We start from the raw sequence: 17,363 nt of genomic DNA on the forward strand, positions 1-17,363 counted from the left end.
CCTAAAGTAGCATCAGATATCTCCACTGAAGATGGAGTTCCCTCAAACTACATCAGATATCTCCACTAGAGATGCCTGGAGTTCCCTCAAATAGCATCAAATATCACCACTGAAGATGCCTGGAATTCCCTCAAACTGTATCAGATATCCCTGCTGGAGATGTCCGGAGGTCCCTCAAGTAGCATCAGATATATCCACTGAAAATGCCTGGAGTTCTCTCAAGTAGCATCAGATTTCTCCACTGAAGATGCCTGAAGTTCCCTCAAGTAGCATCAGATATCACCACTGAAGATGCCTGGAGTTCCCTCAAGTAGCATCAGATATCTCCACTGAAGATGCCTGGAGTTCCCTCAAACTGCATCAGATATCTCCACTGAAGATGCCTGGAGTTACCTCAAGTAGCATCAGATATCACCACTGAAGATGCCTGGAATTCCCTCAAACTGCATCAGATATCTCCACTGAAGATGCCTGGAGTTCCCTCAAAGTAGCATCAGATTTCTCCACTGAAGATGCCTGGAGTTACCTCAAGTAGCATCAGATATCTCCACTGAAGATGCCTGGAGTTCCCTTAAGTAGCATCAGATATCTCCAGTGAAGATGCCTGGAGTTCCCTCAAGTAGCATCAGATATCTTGACAGGAGAATTCTCTCAGGTTGCATCAGATATCTCCACTGAAGATGCCTGGAGTTACCTCAAGTAGCATCAGATATCTCCACTGAAGACGCCTCGAGTTTTCTCAAGTTGCCACAGATATCTCCACTGGAGATGTCTGGAGTTCCCTCACATCAGTATATCGGGCTCATAGTGTGCTGGGATTAATGGCACCCCCATACGTACAGATCTGAGGCAAGTGAATGAGAGGGCAGACCTTACTAGCTGCGCGTTGTCATGAGCCTTCTGAGGTAGTAGAGTCAGCTTCCTCCAGTCTAGGAACTCGTGCAGGCTGGTGAAAGGGTCCTGAGTTATGGCACACTTATCAGCGTCACTCCAAATCTCCACACCGACTAAGGCCACCCGGATGTTTAACGGCCTGAAAAACTGCAAATGTGAACAGCGAATAAGTACAACTCCTATGGAAAATTATGCACAAAGAGCACAAAAACATAACTGCCAGGCTCAGTAAGATAGAACAAAGCATCTCATGTCATTATCAAGGTTACAAAACTTGGTTGAAAATGTAGCAAGACTGAAACACACACACCAAGTATAGAGATAGTTATTTAGTAACTAATAGCACAGTCTTACTTTAGTGAAATTTTTCCTGTTACCCAACTGTAATATCACTCCAACTGTAACATGCCTAAACTTAAAGGGGGACTCTAATCAATGACTGAACTTCATCCAAATCAGTAGCGGATACCCCCTTTTCCCATGAGAGACCTTTACCTTTTTTCAAATAGATCAGCAGGGGGCGCTGTATGGCTGATATTGTGGTGAAACCCCTCCCACAGTGTGATGTCATGACCATGGTCTGACAGTTTCCTGTCTGTAAACCTCGTTGCATTGTGGGAAATAACAGCTGTTTCCATCTGCCAAGCAACCAGTATCACCCTTTGCGCATATGTGCATATGTATATTTATAATAAAAAAAAAAAAACGACCCTTTTGCCTATCACTCTGTTATGGGTATGAGGTGAAAATAAACTGATGAGATAAACAATTGCATCTATCCTCCTCCTCCTAAAAATGAATTTTTATCTCACAGATTTTATATTTCAATCTACTTTTTAATTTTTTTTCATCGTCTCGGCTCTATGACACATTCATTGAAGTATGCCAGAGCTAAAATCTATGAACTATTGACTGGTTTTCATCCCTTTCCTGCTCTCAGAAGCCATTTTCTGCTAGGAAAGTGTTTCATGGCTGTAATTCTTTATCAGTAAGGGTTGTTATAGTCCGACCCAGTCCTAACCCAGACAGAAACTGTCTCTTGCCTGCCTGATGTTTAACTCTTTAAGGCAGAGGGGAAAAAAAGGAACACAGCCTACTTAGTTGTTTGCTTGGCACTGTACATACCCATGTCTAACTCATGTAACCTCCTGTATCCTTAAAGGCCCATACACACGAGGCATGGATGTCTCCAGTTGCATGGAGACAAGAGACTGTTGAGAGTATCAGGCAACGACAGTTCTCAGCAGCGACACTTATCTACACGCCATGATTAAAGGTGCGCAACACAACGGAAACTGTCTCTCAGATACAGTAGTCGCTTGCTAAACATCCCATACACACATAGATATATATATATATATATATATATATATATATCTATATATATATATCTGTGTCCCTGTTCGAACTCACAGACACCCGTGTACAGCCGACACAGACATAAATAAATACATATATACTCATGTGCTGTATATGCAGCATCATACAACTGACTGCACATAATTAAAGAGAAACTTCAACCAAGAATTGAACTTTATCCCAATCAGTAGCTGATACCCCCTTTTACATGAGAAATAGAATAATTTTCACAAAAAGACCATCAGGGGTCGCTGTATGACTGATTTTGTGCTGAAACCCCTCCCACAACAAGCTCTGAATACTGCGGTACTCTGGGCAAACTGCCACAATGTAACAATGTTCACAGACAGGAATTAGCTGTTTACAGCTGTCTCTAACAGCCAAAACAGCTAACAGCAGCTACATAACCTGCCCACAGTAACAATGTCACCATGTAATACATGTCACAATGTGAATCTGGGAGAGGAAAGATTTTACAATGGGCAAACACTGACTAAATCATTTATACATAATTATTGTAAAAATTAAGCACTTTTTTATTACATTATTTTCACTAGAGTTCCTCGTTAAGCTATGTAAGTATATAAGTATATATATATATGTAGAGAGAACTGTGCACATCACCATACAAGTACATTATGCCTGCATAGTGTGCAGTTCCATTCATCTGTCAGTGATTACAGCAAGTAGGAAACCTTGGGCAGAGCAGCGCACAGGAAGTGGCATTGAGCTGTCGCAAGCGACACAAGTGTACGCAAGAGACCAGCGTATACACGTTCATACCGCCAGTAGACTAGCGACAGTTCCTGCGACAAAGGTAGCTGGCGATTGACCCGTTCAATCGCCCGGCGACAACCTGGACTAGCGACGGTTCATGGCGCGCACCGTTTACACACGTACGAGCTGTTGCTGCAACACGCATGCGCCCTGTGTTGCTTCAGACAATTGTGCCTCGTGTGTATGGGCCTTTAATATGACTTTTTATGGACTACAACTATGGCTTATTTTTGTAGCAAGGATTATGTTTCAAACATCTTCAAAAATCATGCTAGGGTTTATTTTTGGGGCAGTTCTTGCTTTTGGTGAGGCAGGGTAGTATTATACAGTCACAACACAAGCACTCTTTGGTCTTCCCACCAATCCATGTGATGCCGCCTTGTGATAATGTTGTCTCAGAGAAGGTATATGATTAGCAGGACTTGAAGGCTTGAATTAATGCACGTCTAACCCTCGGGGTACGGGACTGAAAGATGTGACTCTTATTTGATTAAGCAGTGAAGTATCAATCAGAGATACCAGGCGATGTTCCGGCTCACATGGGACAGGAGCTCGGGATAAAGAATACAGGCAGGTCTCTGTGGTAAACACTGTTACTTGTAAATGAAGGACTAATTAATGAGAGCCACAAGGCATTCAATACGTAAATGAGGCCTGTCAAATTCGCTAAATGGATAAAACTGAGATAAGGAATAATGCAGAACTACAGTCATAATTTCCCCTATGTTACAACCGATTAGTTACACTGTTGAAAGTTGTAAGAAAAAAAAACGAATCCCTGAGGTTTTTTTTTAAGTGCCTAAAAGAGTTAATGGGTTTACTTTCATCTTCCCCTGGGAGCTTTACCAGTAGCTGGTCTGCGCAGCACTAGACACTCTGCAGGTTGCTATAGTTCTTGGAGTTCGGGTAATAAGGGTTGATAGAGCTTCTGCATGTAAGCTACTCTGATTGAAAGCTGCACAGTTCGAAAACTGTAGTGAGCTGCTAACGTAGTTAACTGATTATTACTTAATCATATAAATGGTTTTCTTCTAGTACTAAGTGGGGAGGGGGGCAAAGGAGAGCTGGGTGGAACTGTGTTTTTAACATAGATGACATTACTTTGGACCAATGGCTGGCAGGATAACTATATAGCCAGTAAGGAGTTGAGCAACAGGATTTTGATGTCTTATGTTAGATTGTAGTTATGTTTTAAGGGCTGCAAAACACAAGTCTGGTATCAGATTCAGAAGACTGTGAGTTTAGAATGCTACCCTATGATATAACTGGTACGTCACACTGAGGTCAAAGGGAAGTCAAAATTGATGTGCATATGTGCCTTCAATTGTTATTGTAATAATCCAGATATTGATGAGAAAGCATTACATAAAAAAGGATAATTGTATGCTCAGGTACAACATAAGTATATAACAGCACAAGATGCCTATTCCAGTATATGAATGTAATACAAAATATAACATAGAATCACAGCTGCTTACATAGTCAACTGAATATTACATTATCGTGAAAAAGGGCTTCTTCTAGTGCTGGGATGGGGGGGAGGAAGCACCCCCAGATTGTTAACAATTTTATCTAGAGCGAGGGGTAGAGTACCAAAAAACATAACTGTATTGGACACTTAAAGCAGCAGGGAAAGCTATACTAGCCCTAGGAAAAAAAAAAACACTTATTTAAGTAAATACATACTTGTTCTACTTACAGAACACATGTATTGTAATATCCTTGTTTTGATTTCAGTGAATATTATATAGTAAATAAATAGAAAACAGTTTCAGGCATTTTCCATCTTCTCTGCCTCTGGCTGGGGCCATTCCTGAAGTCATTTCCTCCCTTACTCTTTTTTTTTTCCTCATAGAAACTGCTCTGTCATATCTATCTTGCTTTGTAAACACACATGAGCACAGCATAGATCATATTTCAGCAGCTTCTGCAGAGGGGTGAGGTGTATTTACCTTATCAGCCTTCTGTCACACTGAACTGCCGTCAGCCAATCAGTAAGAAGCAAGAATGTGGGGAGGGGAGATAACAAGCTTCCCACTCCTCAGCAATGTACCAGAATAATGCCAGGCGGACTGAGATATGATTAACTACAGCAGACACATTTATGATTATAATGGAATGCTTGCAATGCTGGGTCAGGATGTAGACTGCATAATAAACACAAAGCAAATGGAATTTGACTTTATGGCTAACAATCCTGCGTTAAAAGGACGGCACAATATGCATATGTCAGTACATGAATGCAATACATAATATAACACAGAATCACTGACCTTATCTACATAATTAGCCATCTCTAGAAGCCTGTGCTTCACTTTATCCACATCTTTCCCTTGTCGCTGAAACTGGGGAGAGAGAACAGAAGAGAGATCAGCAATTTATCTGCAAACCAACAACTCATCTATGCAGCTAAGACATGGGCAGCTGCTCCATTTGATTGGTCCATATCCAAGCTTCATCTATTTGCATACAATTAGCATATGCTCAGAATGTCATTAACATGTCTAGCTACAGGTGAAACTTGAAAAATTAGAATATCGTGCAAAAGTCAATTTATTTCAGTAATTCAACTTAAAGAAAACCTGAACTGAAAATTAAAAGTCAAAATAAACATACACACAGTGGCGGACATACGGCCGTGCCGCCGCACGAGGGCCCCTGAAGTTCCGTTTTCTTCAGGGGCCCATTAAGTATTTTTTTTTTATTATTTTATTCCCCCGGGGGGCCCCCGACTCCTATCCTCCCTCCCTCACCTCGGGGGGCCCCCCTCCCGATATGCGCGGCGGGAGAGCGAGCGAGCGAGCGGCAAATGCAGGAAGTCTTCAGGGCTCTCCAGGCATCCGCTAGAGGCCCAGCCGCTTAGTCTCCAATATGTCTCCAGTTGGAGACATATTGGAGACTAGCGGCTGGGCCTCTAGCGGATGCCTGGAGAGCCCTGAAGACTTCCTGCATTTGCCGCTCGCTCTCCCGCCGCGCATATCGGGAGGGGGCCCCCCGAGGTGAGGAAGGGAGGGAGGGAGGATAGGAGTCGGGCCCCCCACCCGGATAGCTACCCACCCGGCTACCTAACCACCTACCCACCCGGCTACCTACTTACCCACCCGGCTTCCTACCTACCCACCCGACTACCTAACCACCCACCAGGCTTCCTACCTACCTACCCACCCGACTACCTACCCACCCACCAGGCTTCCTACCTAACCACCCACCCAACTACCTAACCACCCACCCGGCTACCTACCCACCCGGCTACCTACCCACCCACCAGTCTTCCTACCTAACCACCCACCCAACTACCTAACCACCCACCCGGCTACCTACCCACCTACCCACCCGGCTACCTACCCACCCGGCTACCTACCTACCTACCCACCCGGCTACCTACCTAACCACCCACCCGGCTACCTACCTAACCACCCACCCGGCTACCTACCGGGCTAGTTACCAACCCACCCACCAGGCTACCTACCCACCCACCCGGCTACCCACCCACCCACCAGGCTACCTACCTACCTACCCACCCGGCTACCTACCTAACCACCCACCCGGCTACCTACCTAACCACCCACCCGGCTACCTACCGGGCTAGTTACCAACCCACCCACCAGGCTACCTACCCACCCACCCGGCTACCCACCCACCAGGCTACCTACCTACCTACCCACCCGGCTACCTACCTAACCACCCACCTGGCTACCTACCTAACCACCCACCCGGCTACCTACCTAACCACCCACCCGGCTACCTACCGGGCTAGTTACCAACCCACCAGGCTACCTACCCACCCACTAGGCTACCTACCTACCCACCCACCAGGCTACCTACCCACCCACCAGGCTTCCTACCTACCCACCCGGCTACCTACCTACCCACCCGGCTACCTACCCACCCACCAGGCTTCCTACCTACACACCCGGCTACCTACCTACCCACCCACCCGGCTACCCACCCACCAGGCTTCCTACCTACCTACCCACCCGGCTACCTACCTAACCACCCACCCGGCTACCTACCTAACCACCCACCCGGCTACCTACCGGGCTAGTTACCAACCCACCCACCAGGCTACCTACCCACCCACCCGGCTACCCACGCACCCACCAGGCTACCTACCTACCCACCCACCGGGCTACCTACCTACCTACCGGGCTAGTTACCCACCCACCCACCAGGCTACCTACCCACCAGGCTACCTACCCACCCACCCACCAGGCTACCAACCCACCCACCCACTCACCCACCCACCAGGCTACCTATCCACCCAACCACCCATGGGAGCTGCGCGCCGGATGGAGGCTGGGACAGGAGGTCTGCTGCTGCAGGTGAGTAAATGTTTTTGTTTTATTTATATTAGCAGGTGTATGTTCTGGGCAGGTCTGCCACATGATTGCATGTATTTTCTTCGCAAATCTGCCGACATGATTGCATGTATTTTCTGGGCATATCTGCCGACATGATTGCACGTATTTTCTGGGCATATCTGCCGACTTGTTTGCATGTATTTTCTGGGCATATCTGCCGACTTGATTGCATGTATTTTCTGGGCATATCTGCCGACTTGTTTGCACGTATTTTCTGGGCATATCTGCCGACTTGATTGCACGTATTTTCTGGGCATATCTGCCGACTTGATTGCACGTATTTTCTGGGCATATCTGCCGACTTGATTGCACGTATTTTCTGGGCATATCTGCCGACTTGATTGCACGTATTTTCTGGGCATATCTGCCGACATGATTGCACGTATTTTCTGGGCATATCTGCCGACATGATTGCACGTATTTTCTGGGCATATATGTGTATTTTCTTGAGAAAACCTGCACAATTATGTGAATTTTCTGGGGAAAGGGTCACCAAAACTTGGGCCCACTGTCTTTGCGTTGCACTTTTCAAGGGAACCTGAGGTGAGAATAATATTGAGGCTGCCATATTTCTCTCCTTTTAAGCAATACCAGTTGCCTGGCTGCCGTGCTGGTCCTCTGCCTCTTATTCTTTCAACCATAGACCCTGAACAAGCATGCAGCAGGTCAGGGGTTTCTGACAATATTGTCAGAACTGAGAAGATTAGCTGCATGCTTGTTGCTGGTGTAATTCAGTTTATTACTACAGCCAAATAGATCAGCAGGGCCGCCAGGCAACTAGTATTGTTTAAAAGGAAATAAACCCTCACCCCGGGTTCGCTTTAAGTTACAGTTAGCTCTGCCCTCATCCGGTCATTGCCACGCCCATTTAGGTTCTATCCACTATTTTTTGCCGCGGCGCGCGCCACAGGTTGTAACCACGCCCATATTTTAGGGGCCCACAATTACAATTTTGCACAGGGGCCCACTGCTGGCTGTGTCCGCCACTGCATACACAAGTCATACTTACCTTCCATGTAGTCTACTCCTCAGTGTCTTTCTCCTGTCCCGCGTCCTATTTGTTCACTGTGATCAAGGGAATTCTCTGTCCTTCATTTTGAAAATGGCGATTACCCATAACAGCTTTCTGGTCAGCACACAGTTAAACTGTAACATCGCCCACCTGAGCCATAGGGAAACATGGACATTACCTGGTACATCAGTTTTCCTCTCAGCTGTAACTGACAGCAACTGATATTTTACTGACAGCAACTGCTATATTTCAGATCTGACAAAATATTGTCAGAACTGGAAGGGATTATTGTCAGAAGAAAATGGTGAGCTTCTGAGAGGAGCTGATGGCGAGGTAACTATGTAATGTTCATTTGAAGTTACCTCATGTGTTTATTTTAAATATTTTTACTCAGTACAGGTTCTCTTTAAAGTGTAACTGTCGGGCATAAAATAAAAAATCAATTATTTATCTTTATCTGGTAAACAAGTAATAAGGACACTAACCAGGCAATCCAAGTGTTAAAATCTCTCTTACTTTTCTTGTTTATAAATGATCATCCCCCATTTAACCGGACTCTTATTTGGTACGTTGCCGCACAAAGGAAGTTGCAAGGCATGCTGGGTTGTCCTTTTTTTTGGTTCTTTTTCCCCCCTCAGACTTAACTAATGAACAGAAGCAAAAAAGGACAACCCAGCATGCCTTGCAACTTCCTTTGTGTGTACCAAATAAGAGTCAGGGAAACTGGGGAATGATCATTTATAAACAAGAAACGTAAGAGAGATTTTAACTTTTGGATTGCCTGATTAGCGTCCATAATTACTTGTTTACCAGATAACAATAAAGAATTGATTTTTGATTTTATGCCTGACAGTTACTCTTTAAAAGGAACCCGAGGTGAGAGGGATATGAGGCTAAAACATTTTTTTCTTTTTAAATAATGCAGATTGCCTGGCTGTCCGATCCACTGCCTCTAATACTTTAAGGCCCTATTCACACTTGAAAGCGCAAAAGCCGGCGTTTTGTGGGAGTGATTTTTCTTCGATTTCAAGCGGAAAAATCACTGGACACTGCAGCGATTTTCCCGCAATCGCGTTTAGCACTTCTATAGCACTGAAGCGCGATTGCCGGGAAATCGCCTGAAAATGGTGCAGGCTACGCGTTTGCGTTTGGCGATTTGCGTTAATCGCTGGCAATTAACGTAAATCGCCCAAGTAAGAATGGGCCCATAGGGTATTAAAACACTAGCGCTTTAAAAAGCGCTAGCGCTTGAGCGTTTTGCCGAAATCGCCGGCAAAACGCTCTAGTGTGAATGGGGCCTAAAGGATACCCGAAGTGACGTGTGACATGAGATAGATATGTGTATGCACAGTGCTTAGCACACAAATAACTATGCTGTGTTCCTTTTTTCTTTCTCTTCCTGAAAGAGTTAAATATCAGGTATGTAAGTGGCTGACTCAGTCCTGACTCAGACAGGAAGTGACTACAGTGTGACCCTCACTGATAAGAAATTCCAACTATAAAACACTTTCCTAGCAGAAAATGGTTTCTGAGAGCAGGAAATAGATAAAAAGGGTCAATTGTTCATAGATTTTAGCTCTGGCATACGTCAATGAATGTGTCATTGAGCAAAAACAATAAAACAGTGAGGACTGAGTCAGCCACTTACATACCAGATATTACCAGAGATATAACTCTTTCAGGCAGAGAAAGAAAAAAAAAGGAACACAGCCTAGTTATTTGTGTGCTAGGCACTGTACATACACATGTCTATCTCATCATGTCACATGTCACCTCGGGTATCCTTTAAACATAAAATAAAACTGTCATTTTTAGGAGATGGAAGATAGATACAATTGCTTATTTCATTAGTTTATTTTCGCTTCGGGTGTGCTGCCATTGACCCTGAGGTGGGTTTCACACTGCAAGCCGGTGTCTGCGGTGCGGCCGCCGCATCTCACCGCCAAAAACAGGCCTTCAGGAAGCACCGCGTTAGTATGCAGTGTTCCCTATCTGGCCACTAGCCAAGCAGGAAGTGATGCGGTTTGTGGTCACTTCCTGCTTTGGGGTATGCAGAAGTGCACGGAAGCGTATTGTAAAAAAACAACGCTACCGCACATGAGTGCCGCAACGTAGCGTCAACGGTTTAAAAAACCCTGCATTGGCATAGACTAACATGACTTCTGGGCCATCGCAGATCGCCACAGCTCGCCACAGAAGACGGACGGTAACCTAGTTTTGTGCTAGTGTTCGATTGGGCACTTTCAGCGCAGCGTACCGCAACGTGGGAAGTGTGAACCTCCCCATAGGTATACACTACAATTTTGCAGCACAGTCCAGTGTAAAAGGACCCTGAACAAGCATGCAGAGAGGATGTCTATAACAAATCTGACAAGACGAGCTGCATGCTTGTTTCAGGTGTGTGAGTTTGGATCCTATTGACCAGGAAGATCATCAGGACTGCAGGGCTAACCCCCCCTAGTGACCAGGCCATTGTTAGTGAAATTGGCCACTGCAGCTTTAAGGCCAAGCTGCAGGGCCGCACAACACAGCACACAAGTGATTCCCTCCCCCCCCCTTTTCTCCCCACCAACAGAGCTCTCTGTTGGTGGGGTCTGATCGCTCCCCCATGTTTATTTTTTTTTTAATCAATATTTTTGTTGCAGCTTTTTAAAAAAAACGAAAAAACTGTTGCTTTAAATCCTTTCCCTCCCTCCCTCCCTCCCTCCCCACAGCCGGCCAATTACGGCGATCGGCTGTCATAGGCTTCTGCCTATGAGAGCCGATCGCTCTCTTGTCCCCCAGGGGGAGAGCCGTGTCACGCGGCTGTCCCCAGTGCAGCGCTGCTGCTGATCGCAGAGCTGTACATGAAAATAGACAGTGATCACGCCGTCTAACAGTCTCCCGAGCAGCAATAGCCGCTCGTAGACTGAAGGCGGGGCGAAGCTCTGCCCCCCAAGCAGGAGATGCACGCGCAGCCTGCGCTCGATCTCCTGCAAAACAGAGCCCCAGGACTTTAAGCCAATCGGCGTTAGGCGGTCCTGGGACTGCCGCCGCGGCCATGCTCATCAGCATGACGCGGTCGGAAAGTGGTTAAAAGGAAATAAATATGGCAGCCTCCATAGGTCTCACAGCTTGGGTTCCTTTTAAAAGGTGAAACTAATATATGAAATAGAGTCATTACAGACAAAGGGCTTAATTCACTAAGACAAATAGCATGCCTTATCAAAGTTAACACGCCTTATCAGAGTAGTATAGCAAACTTATGCCTGCTAATTGGCAATGACGAGAGCTCCACTCGTCCTTCCCTGAGCCCCTGTGGGTTTGTAGCGCTCGCAATGCTACTCTGATAAGGCATGTTATCTTTGATAAGGCATGCTATTTGTCTAATGCTGGATCCACACGGTGCGTTCGTGCACTCGATTTCCCACTCGATTCCCGTTGATTCGTTTATTTCCAACATGTCCGATTTGGATTTCGATGAATCGTTAGGTCGATTCGCATGCAAAGTATGCCAAATCGACCTAACGATCCATCGAAATCCAAATCGGACATGTTGGAAATAAACGAATCGACGGGAATTGAGCGAGAAATCGAGTGCGCGAACGCACCGTGTGGATCCAGACCAGCATTAGTGAATCAATCCCAAAGTGAGATATTTCAAGCCTTTGTTATAATTTTGGTGATTATGGCTTGCAGCTTATGAGAACCCCCAAATCACAATCTCAGCCCATAAGAATATTGTGAAAATGTTTTATATTCTCGGCTCCAAGTGTCAGACTCTAATCAGCTAATTCATACAAAAACCTACAAAGGGTTCCTATGTCATATACAGTGGTGTGAAAAACTATTTGCCCCCTTCCTGATTTCTTATTCTTTTGCATGTTTGTCACACTTAAATGTTTCTGCTCATCAAAAACCGTTAACCATTAGTTAAAGATAACATAATTGAACACAAAATGCAGTTTTAAATGATGGTTTTTATTATTTAGTGAGAAAAAAAACCTCCAAATCTACATGGCCCTGTGTGAAAAAGTGATTACCCCCCCTTGTTAAAAAATAACTTAACTGTGGTTTATCACACCTGAGTTCAATTTCTGTAATCACCCCCAGGCCTGATTACTGCCACACCTGTTTCAATCAAGAAATCACTTAAATAGGAGCTATCTGACACAGAGAAGTAGACCAAAAGCACCTCAAAAGCTAGACATCATGCCAAGATCCAAAGAAATTCAGGAACAAATGAGAACAAAGTACTGTAATTGAGATGTATCAGTCTGGTAAAGGTTATAAAGCCATTTCTAAAGCTTTGGGACTCCAGCGAACCACAGTGAGAGCCATTATCCACAAATGGCAAAAACATGGAACAGTGATGAACCTTCCCAGGAGTGGCTGGCCGACCAAAATTACCCCAAGAACGCAGAGAAAACTCATCCGAGAGGCCACAAAAGACCCCAGGACAACATCTAAAGAATTGCAGGCCTCACTTGCCTCAATTAAGGTCATTGTTCATGACTCCACCATAAGAAAGAGACTGGGCAAAAACGGTCTGCATGGCAGATATCCAAGGCGCAAACCACTTTTAAGCAAAAAGAACATTAAGGCTTGTCTCAATTTTCCTAAAAAAAACATCTCAATGATTGGCAAGACTTTTGAGAAAATATCTTGTGAACCGACGAGACAAAAGTTTTTGGAAGGTGCATGTGGTTACATCTGGCGTAGAAGTAACACAGCATTTCAGCAAAAGAACATTATATCAACAGTAAAATATGGTGGTGGTAGTGTGATGGTCTGGGGTTGTTTTGCTGCTTCAGGACCTGGAAGGCTTGCTGTGATAGATGGAACCATGAATTCTACTGTCTACCAAAAAATCCTGTAGGAGAATGTCTGGCCATCTGTTCGTCAACTCAAGCTGAAGCGATCTTGGGTGCTGCAGCAGGACAATTACCCAAAACACACCAGCAAATCCACCTCTGAATGGCTGAAGAAAAACAAAATAAAGACTTTGGAGTGGCCTGGTCAAAGTCCTGACCTGAATCCTATTGAGATGTTGTGGCATGACCTTAAAAAGGCAGTTCATGCTAGAAAACCCTCAAATAAAGTTGAATTACAACAATTCTGCAAAGATGAGTGGGCCAAAATTCCTCCAGAGCGCTGTAAAAGACTTGTTGCAAGTTATCGCAAACGCTTGATTGCAGTTATTGCTGCTAAGGGTGGCCCAACCAGTTGTTAGGTTCAGGGGGCAATTTCCTTTTCACACAGGGCCATGTAGGTTTTGAGTTATTTTTCTCACTAAATAATAAAAACCATCATTTAAAACTGCATTTTGTGTTCAATTATGTTATCTTTGACTAATAGTTAATGGTTTTTGATGAGCAGAAACATTTAAGTGTGACAAACATGCAAAAGAATAAGAAATCAGAAAGGGGGCAAATAGTATTACAGTTGGGAATGCGGAAATAGTATTACAGTTGGGAATGCGGAAAAAGCTACGCGTGGCCAGTCCTGACGGGCCTGTCGGCAAAAACGAAACTAGCTGGCAGCGGGGGACATGAGGATTAGTGAGTGGCTGAGAGGGCACAGGACTGCTGCAGGGGGCTGGCAGAAGCCCCAGGTGAGTAAAACTCATTTTTTTTCTGGCTTAAGGTTCACTTTAAAGGAATACTGTATGGGGTCAGGGGAAAATGAGTTGAACTTACCCGGGGCTTCTAACGGTCCCCCGCAGACATCCTGTGTTGGCGCAGCCACTCACCGATGCTCCGGCCCCGCCTCCGGTTCACTTCTGGAATTTCAGACTTTAAATTCTGAAAACCACTGCACCTGCGTTGCCGTGTCCTCGATCCCGCTGATGTCATCAAGAGCGCACAGCGCAGGCCTAGTATGGTCTGTGTCTGCGCAGTACACTCCTGGTGACATCAGCGGGAATGAAGACACGGCAACGCAGGCGCAGTGGTTTTCTGACTTTAAAGTCAGAAATTCCAGAAGTGAACCGGAGGCGGGGCCGGAGCATCGGTGAGTGGCTGCACGGGCTCAGGATGTCTGCGGGGGGCGGAGCATTGGGGAGTGGCTGCACGGGCTCAGGATGCCTGTGGGGGACCATTAGAAGCCCCGGGTAAGTTCAGATCATTTTCCCCCGAACCCCCTACAGCATACAGTATATAAAAAGAATTTTTCAAAAAGGCTTTGATTTTAAAAATGCAAAGAAAAATTTTTTAAATTAATTTTTCTAAGTTTAAAAACCATTTTTTTTTCTTTGCATTTTTTACATCAATTTTCTCAAAAATGACAAGGTCTTTTTGTAAAATAATTTTTCTGACTTGTACCCACTATTCTGCTTAACATATGTAGCAATTTTGGTGTAAATTGCATGTATGGGGGTTTTGCTATTCACTGCCAAATCCGGCACAAAATTACGCAAAAATTACGCAAAATTTTAGGAGAAATTACGAATGACTAAACAAAATCAATTGAGTTTACAAATCGTGGTTACGTATAGGCGTAATTGCGAAAATTTACGCTAAACTCAACACTGGTCCCAGCAAGTAGCAACCGTTTTGGGCTAATTCACAGACCGCTGCAGATCACGATTTGCCTGTTTGTCCAAGATTTGGTCCAAGAGTGAAGAGCCTCCTAATGTAGAACAGTCCTGTGGCACGCTTAAAGTGAACCTCCAGACTTAAAATCGACTCAGCAGCACTGAAAAGGTTTGGTGTTTCTTTAACCTCCTTGCCGGTCTAAAAAATCCGGCAAGGAGGCAGCGCCGCACTTTTTTTTTTTTTTTTTTTAAATCATGTAGCGAGCCAAGGGCTCGCTACATGATAGCCGCTGAGCGGCGGCATCCCCCTACCTACTCCGATCGCCTTCGGCGATCAGAGTATGCAAGAAATCCCGTTGAGAACGGGATTTCTTGCAGGGCTTCCCCGGTCGCCATGGCGACCGGGCGGGATGACGTCACCGACGTCATAGACGTCGTGACGTCAGAGGGAACCCCGATCCGCCCCTTAGCGCTGCCTGGCACTGATTGGCCAGGCTGCGCAGGGGTCTGGGGCGGGGGGGGGGCGGCTCGGCGCGGCGGGTAGCGGCGAATCGGCGGCGAGCAGCGGCGATCGCAAGTTACAAGCAGCTAGCAAAGTGCTAGCTGCTTGTAACAAAAAAAAAAATTATGCAAATCGGCCCAGCGGGGCCTGAGAAATCCTCCTGCGCAGGTTACCCCGAACTGTGTTCGGGATAACCGGCAAGGAGGTTAACTGTTTCACAGCATCAGAACTTTTTTTCTCTTATACAAGCCTCATTTTTAGCTGCACAGAAAAAAACTGCCCGGGCATTTTTCCCCTAATGCTGTGCAAAGCATGATGGGATTTCTGATGTTGTTGTTCTCATTCTGCTGTTTTGGTGCAATTTTTTTTTTTTACATTTTGAATTTGACATTTGAAGCCTAGCACATGCAGCTGGGAGGGGTGATCAGGACACAGGACAGTTGGAACTGTGTCTCCTGCTCCTTGTCACCTCCTTTCAACCAAAAAGATGGCTGCCCCCATGACAAAGATGGCAGCCCCCATGAATCACAAACATTTGCCTGTTCTTTTAAAGCGGGGTGGGTAAGAGATTATATTACCTATCTATTCTAATTAACATAACTAATGTAACTTAATGACAGTATGTTTGTTTAGGCTGAAGTTCCCCTTTAATGCCATTCCTGAAGAACACAGAAACGCCAAGTCTTTTCAAGCACTCAGCTGAGCTTCCAGGGAAGCACCTGCAGCCCTCGCTAAACATCGGATCCTTTTATACGTGTTCCGCGCAGCTGCTGATGTGGGCTGGAATGTCGTCCTTGCGGCACGGAGAAGAAACATTGACATTCCATCGCCATCCTCGCCTCTCGGTGTTTTGGCAGCACATCGGCAAGAATTTTTACTCAGCTTTATATTCATAAGAGGTACATCACACAGAAAATGCAATTACATTGTTGTTATACTCTTATACATTATTGATTTTTCTCTCCGGTGTGAAGAAGACAAATATGACAGGTTGATTATGTTCACTGTCTGAAAAAACGCAGAAGTTGCCATTCATTGTAAGTCTAATGAGGTACCCAAATTTATCATATAATACCTAGCTAGCTCTTTACCCAAGGCCTTCTACGGTTGAAAAATGTTTTTTAAAAAAGTGACAATTGTCCTCATTTATCAGACAGTATTTAAAGAGGAACAAAAGAATGAACTTCATTCCAACCGGTAGCCGATACCCCATACCCCACCAGAAATCTTTACCTGTAATAGATCATGGGGCTGGGGGAGGGGGGGGGGGGAGTTGTCTGTATTAGTGATAAGTAGAGATGGCCCAGCCTTGGAGAACTCATGGAGAAGCACATGATCAGTTTGATCAGCTGATAGATTTGTAAGGCTCTGATTTGCTGGTCATGATCATGTGTTAAACCAGGAAGTCATCACAGCAAATCAGAGGCTTACAAATCTATCAGCTGATCAAACTGATCATGTGCTTCTCCATGAGTTCTCCAAGGCTGGGCCATCTCTAGTGATGAGCACAAATTTTGCATAGACGTAATTGCGCATCGACATTCTCAATTGAGATGCAAAATCGTAATGCAAAATTTAGGGAAAATTGTAGTTAATTTCGTCTGCAATTGTAATCATATATAATTTTGTATAATTTTGTGCTGACTTTGCAAAGCCCCATGCATGCTATTGTCACTAAAACCGGTACATAGAACAGTGGGGACAAGTTCAAAAAAAAATAATTTTTCAAGAAGACCTTGTAGTTTGTAGGGAAAATCTATAAAAATGCAAAGGACGATGGCTTTTAAACGGTCTTTTTTCTGAGTTTAAAAACCATTTTTCCTTAGCATTTTTAAAATCGATTTTCTCAAAAACTACAAAATTTTGTGAAAATTGCACACAATTACGCATGATTACACAAAATCGATTGAATTTACAAATCATAATTATGTAAGGGCATAATTT

General features: G+C 44.9%; 1 protein-coding gene across 1 annotated transcript in view; it reads right to left on the minus strand.

Moving 5' to 3' along the window:
• The window catches only part of ADAM12 (ADAM metallopeptidase domain 12), a 275,547-nt gene that overhangs the window by 210,336 nt on the left and 47,848 nt on the right, over nt 1–17,363 (minus strand). The window contains exons 5-6 of the mRNA XM_068258874.1: nt 5,304–5,375; nt 872–1,041 (exon numbers count right to left, since the gene is read on the minus strand). Of these exons, the coding sequence (XP_068114975.1) occupies nt 872–1,041; nt 5,304–5,375 (242 nt within the window). The remainder of the gene's footprint in view (nt 1–871; nt 1,042–5,303; nt 5,376–17,363) is intronic.

The sequence above is a fragment of the Hyperolius riggenbachi genome, chromosome 10, assembly GCF_040937935.1.
Source record: "Hyperolius riggenbachi isolate aHypRig1 chromosome 10, aHypRig1.pri, whole genome shotgun sequence".
Lineage (NCBI taxonomy): Eukaryota > Metazoa > Chordata > Amphibia > Anura > Hyperoliidae > Hyperolius > Hyperolius riggenbachi.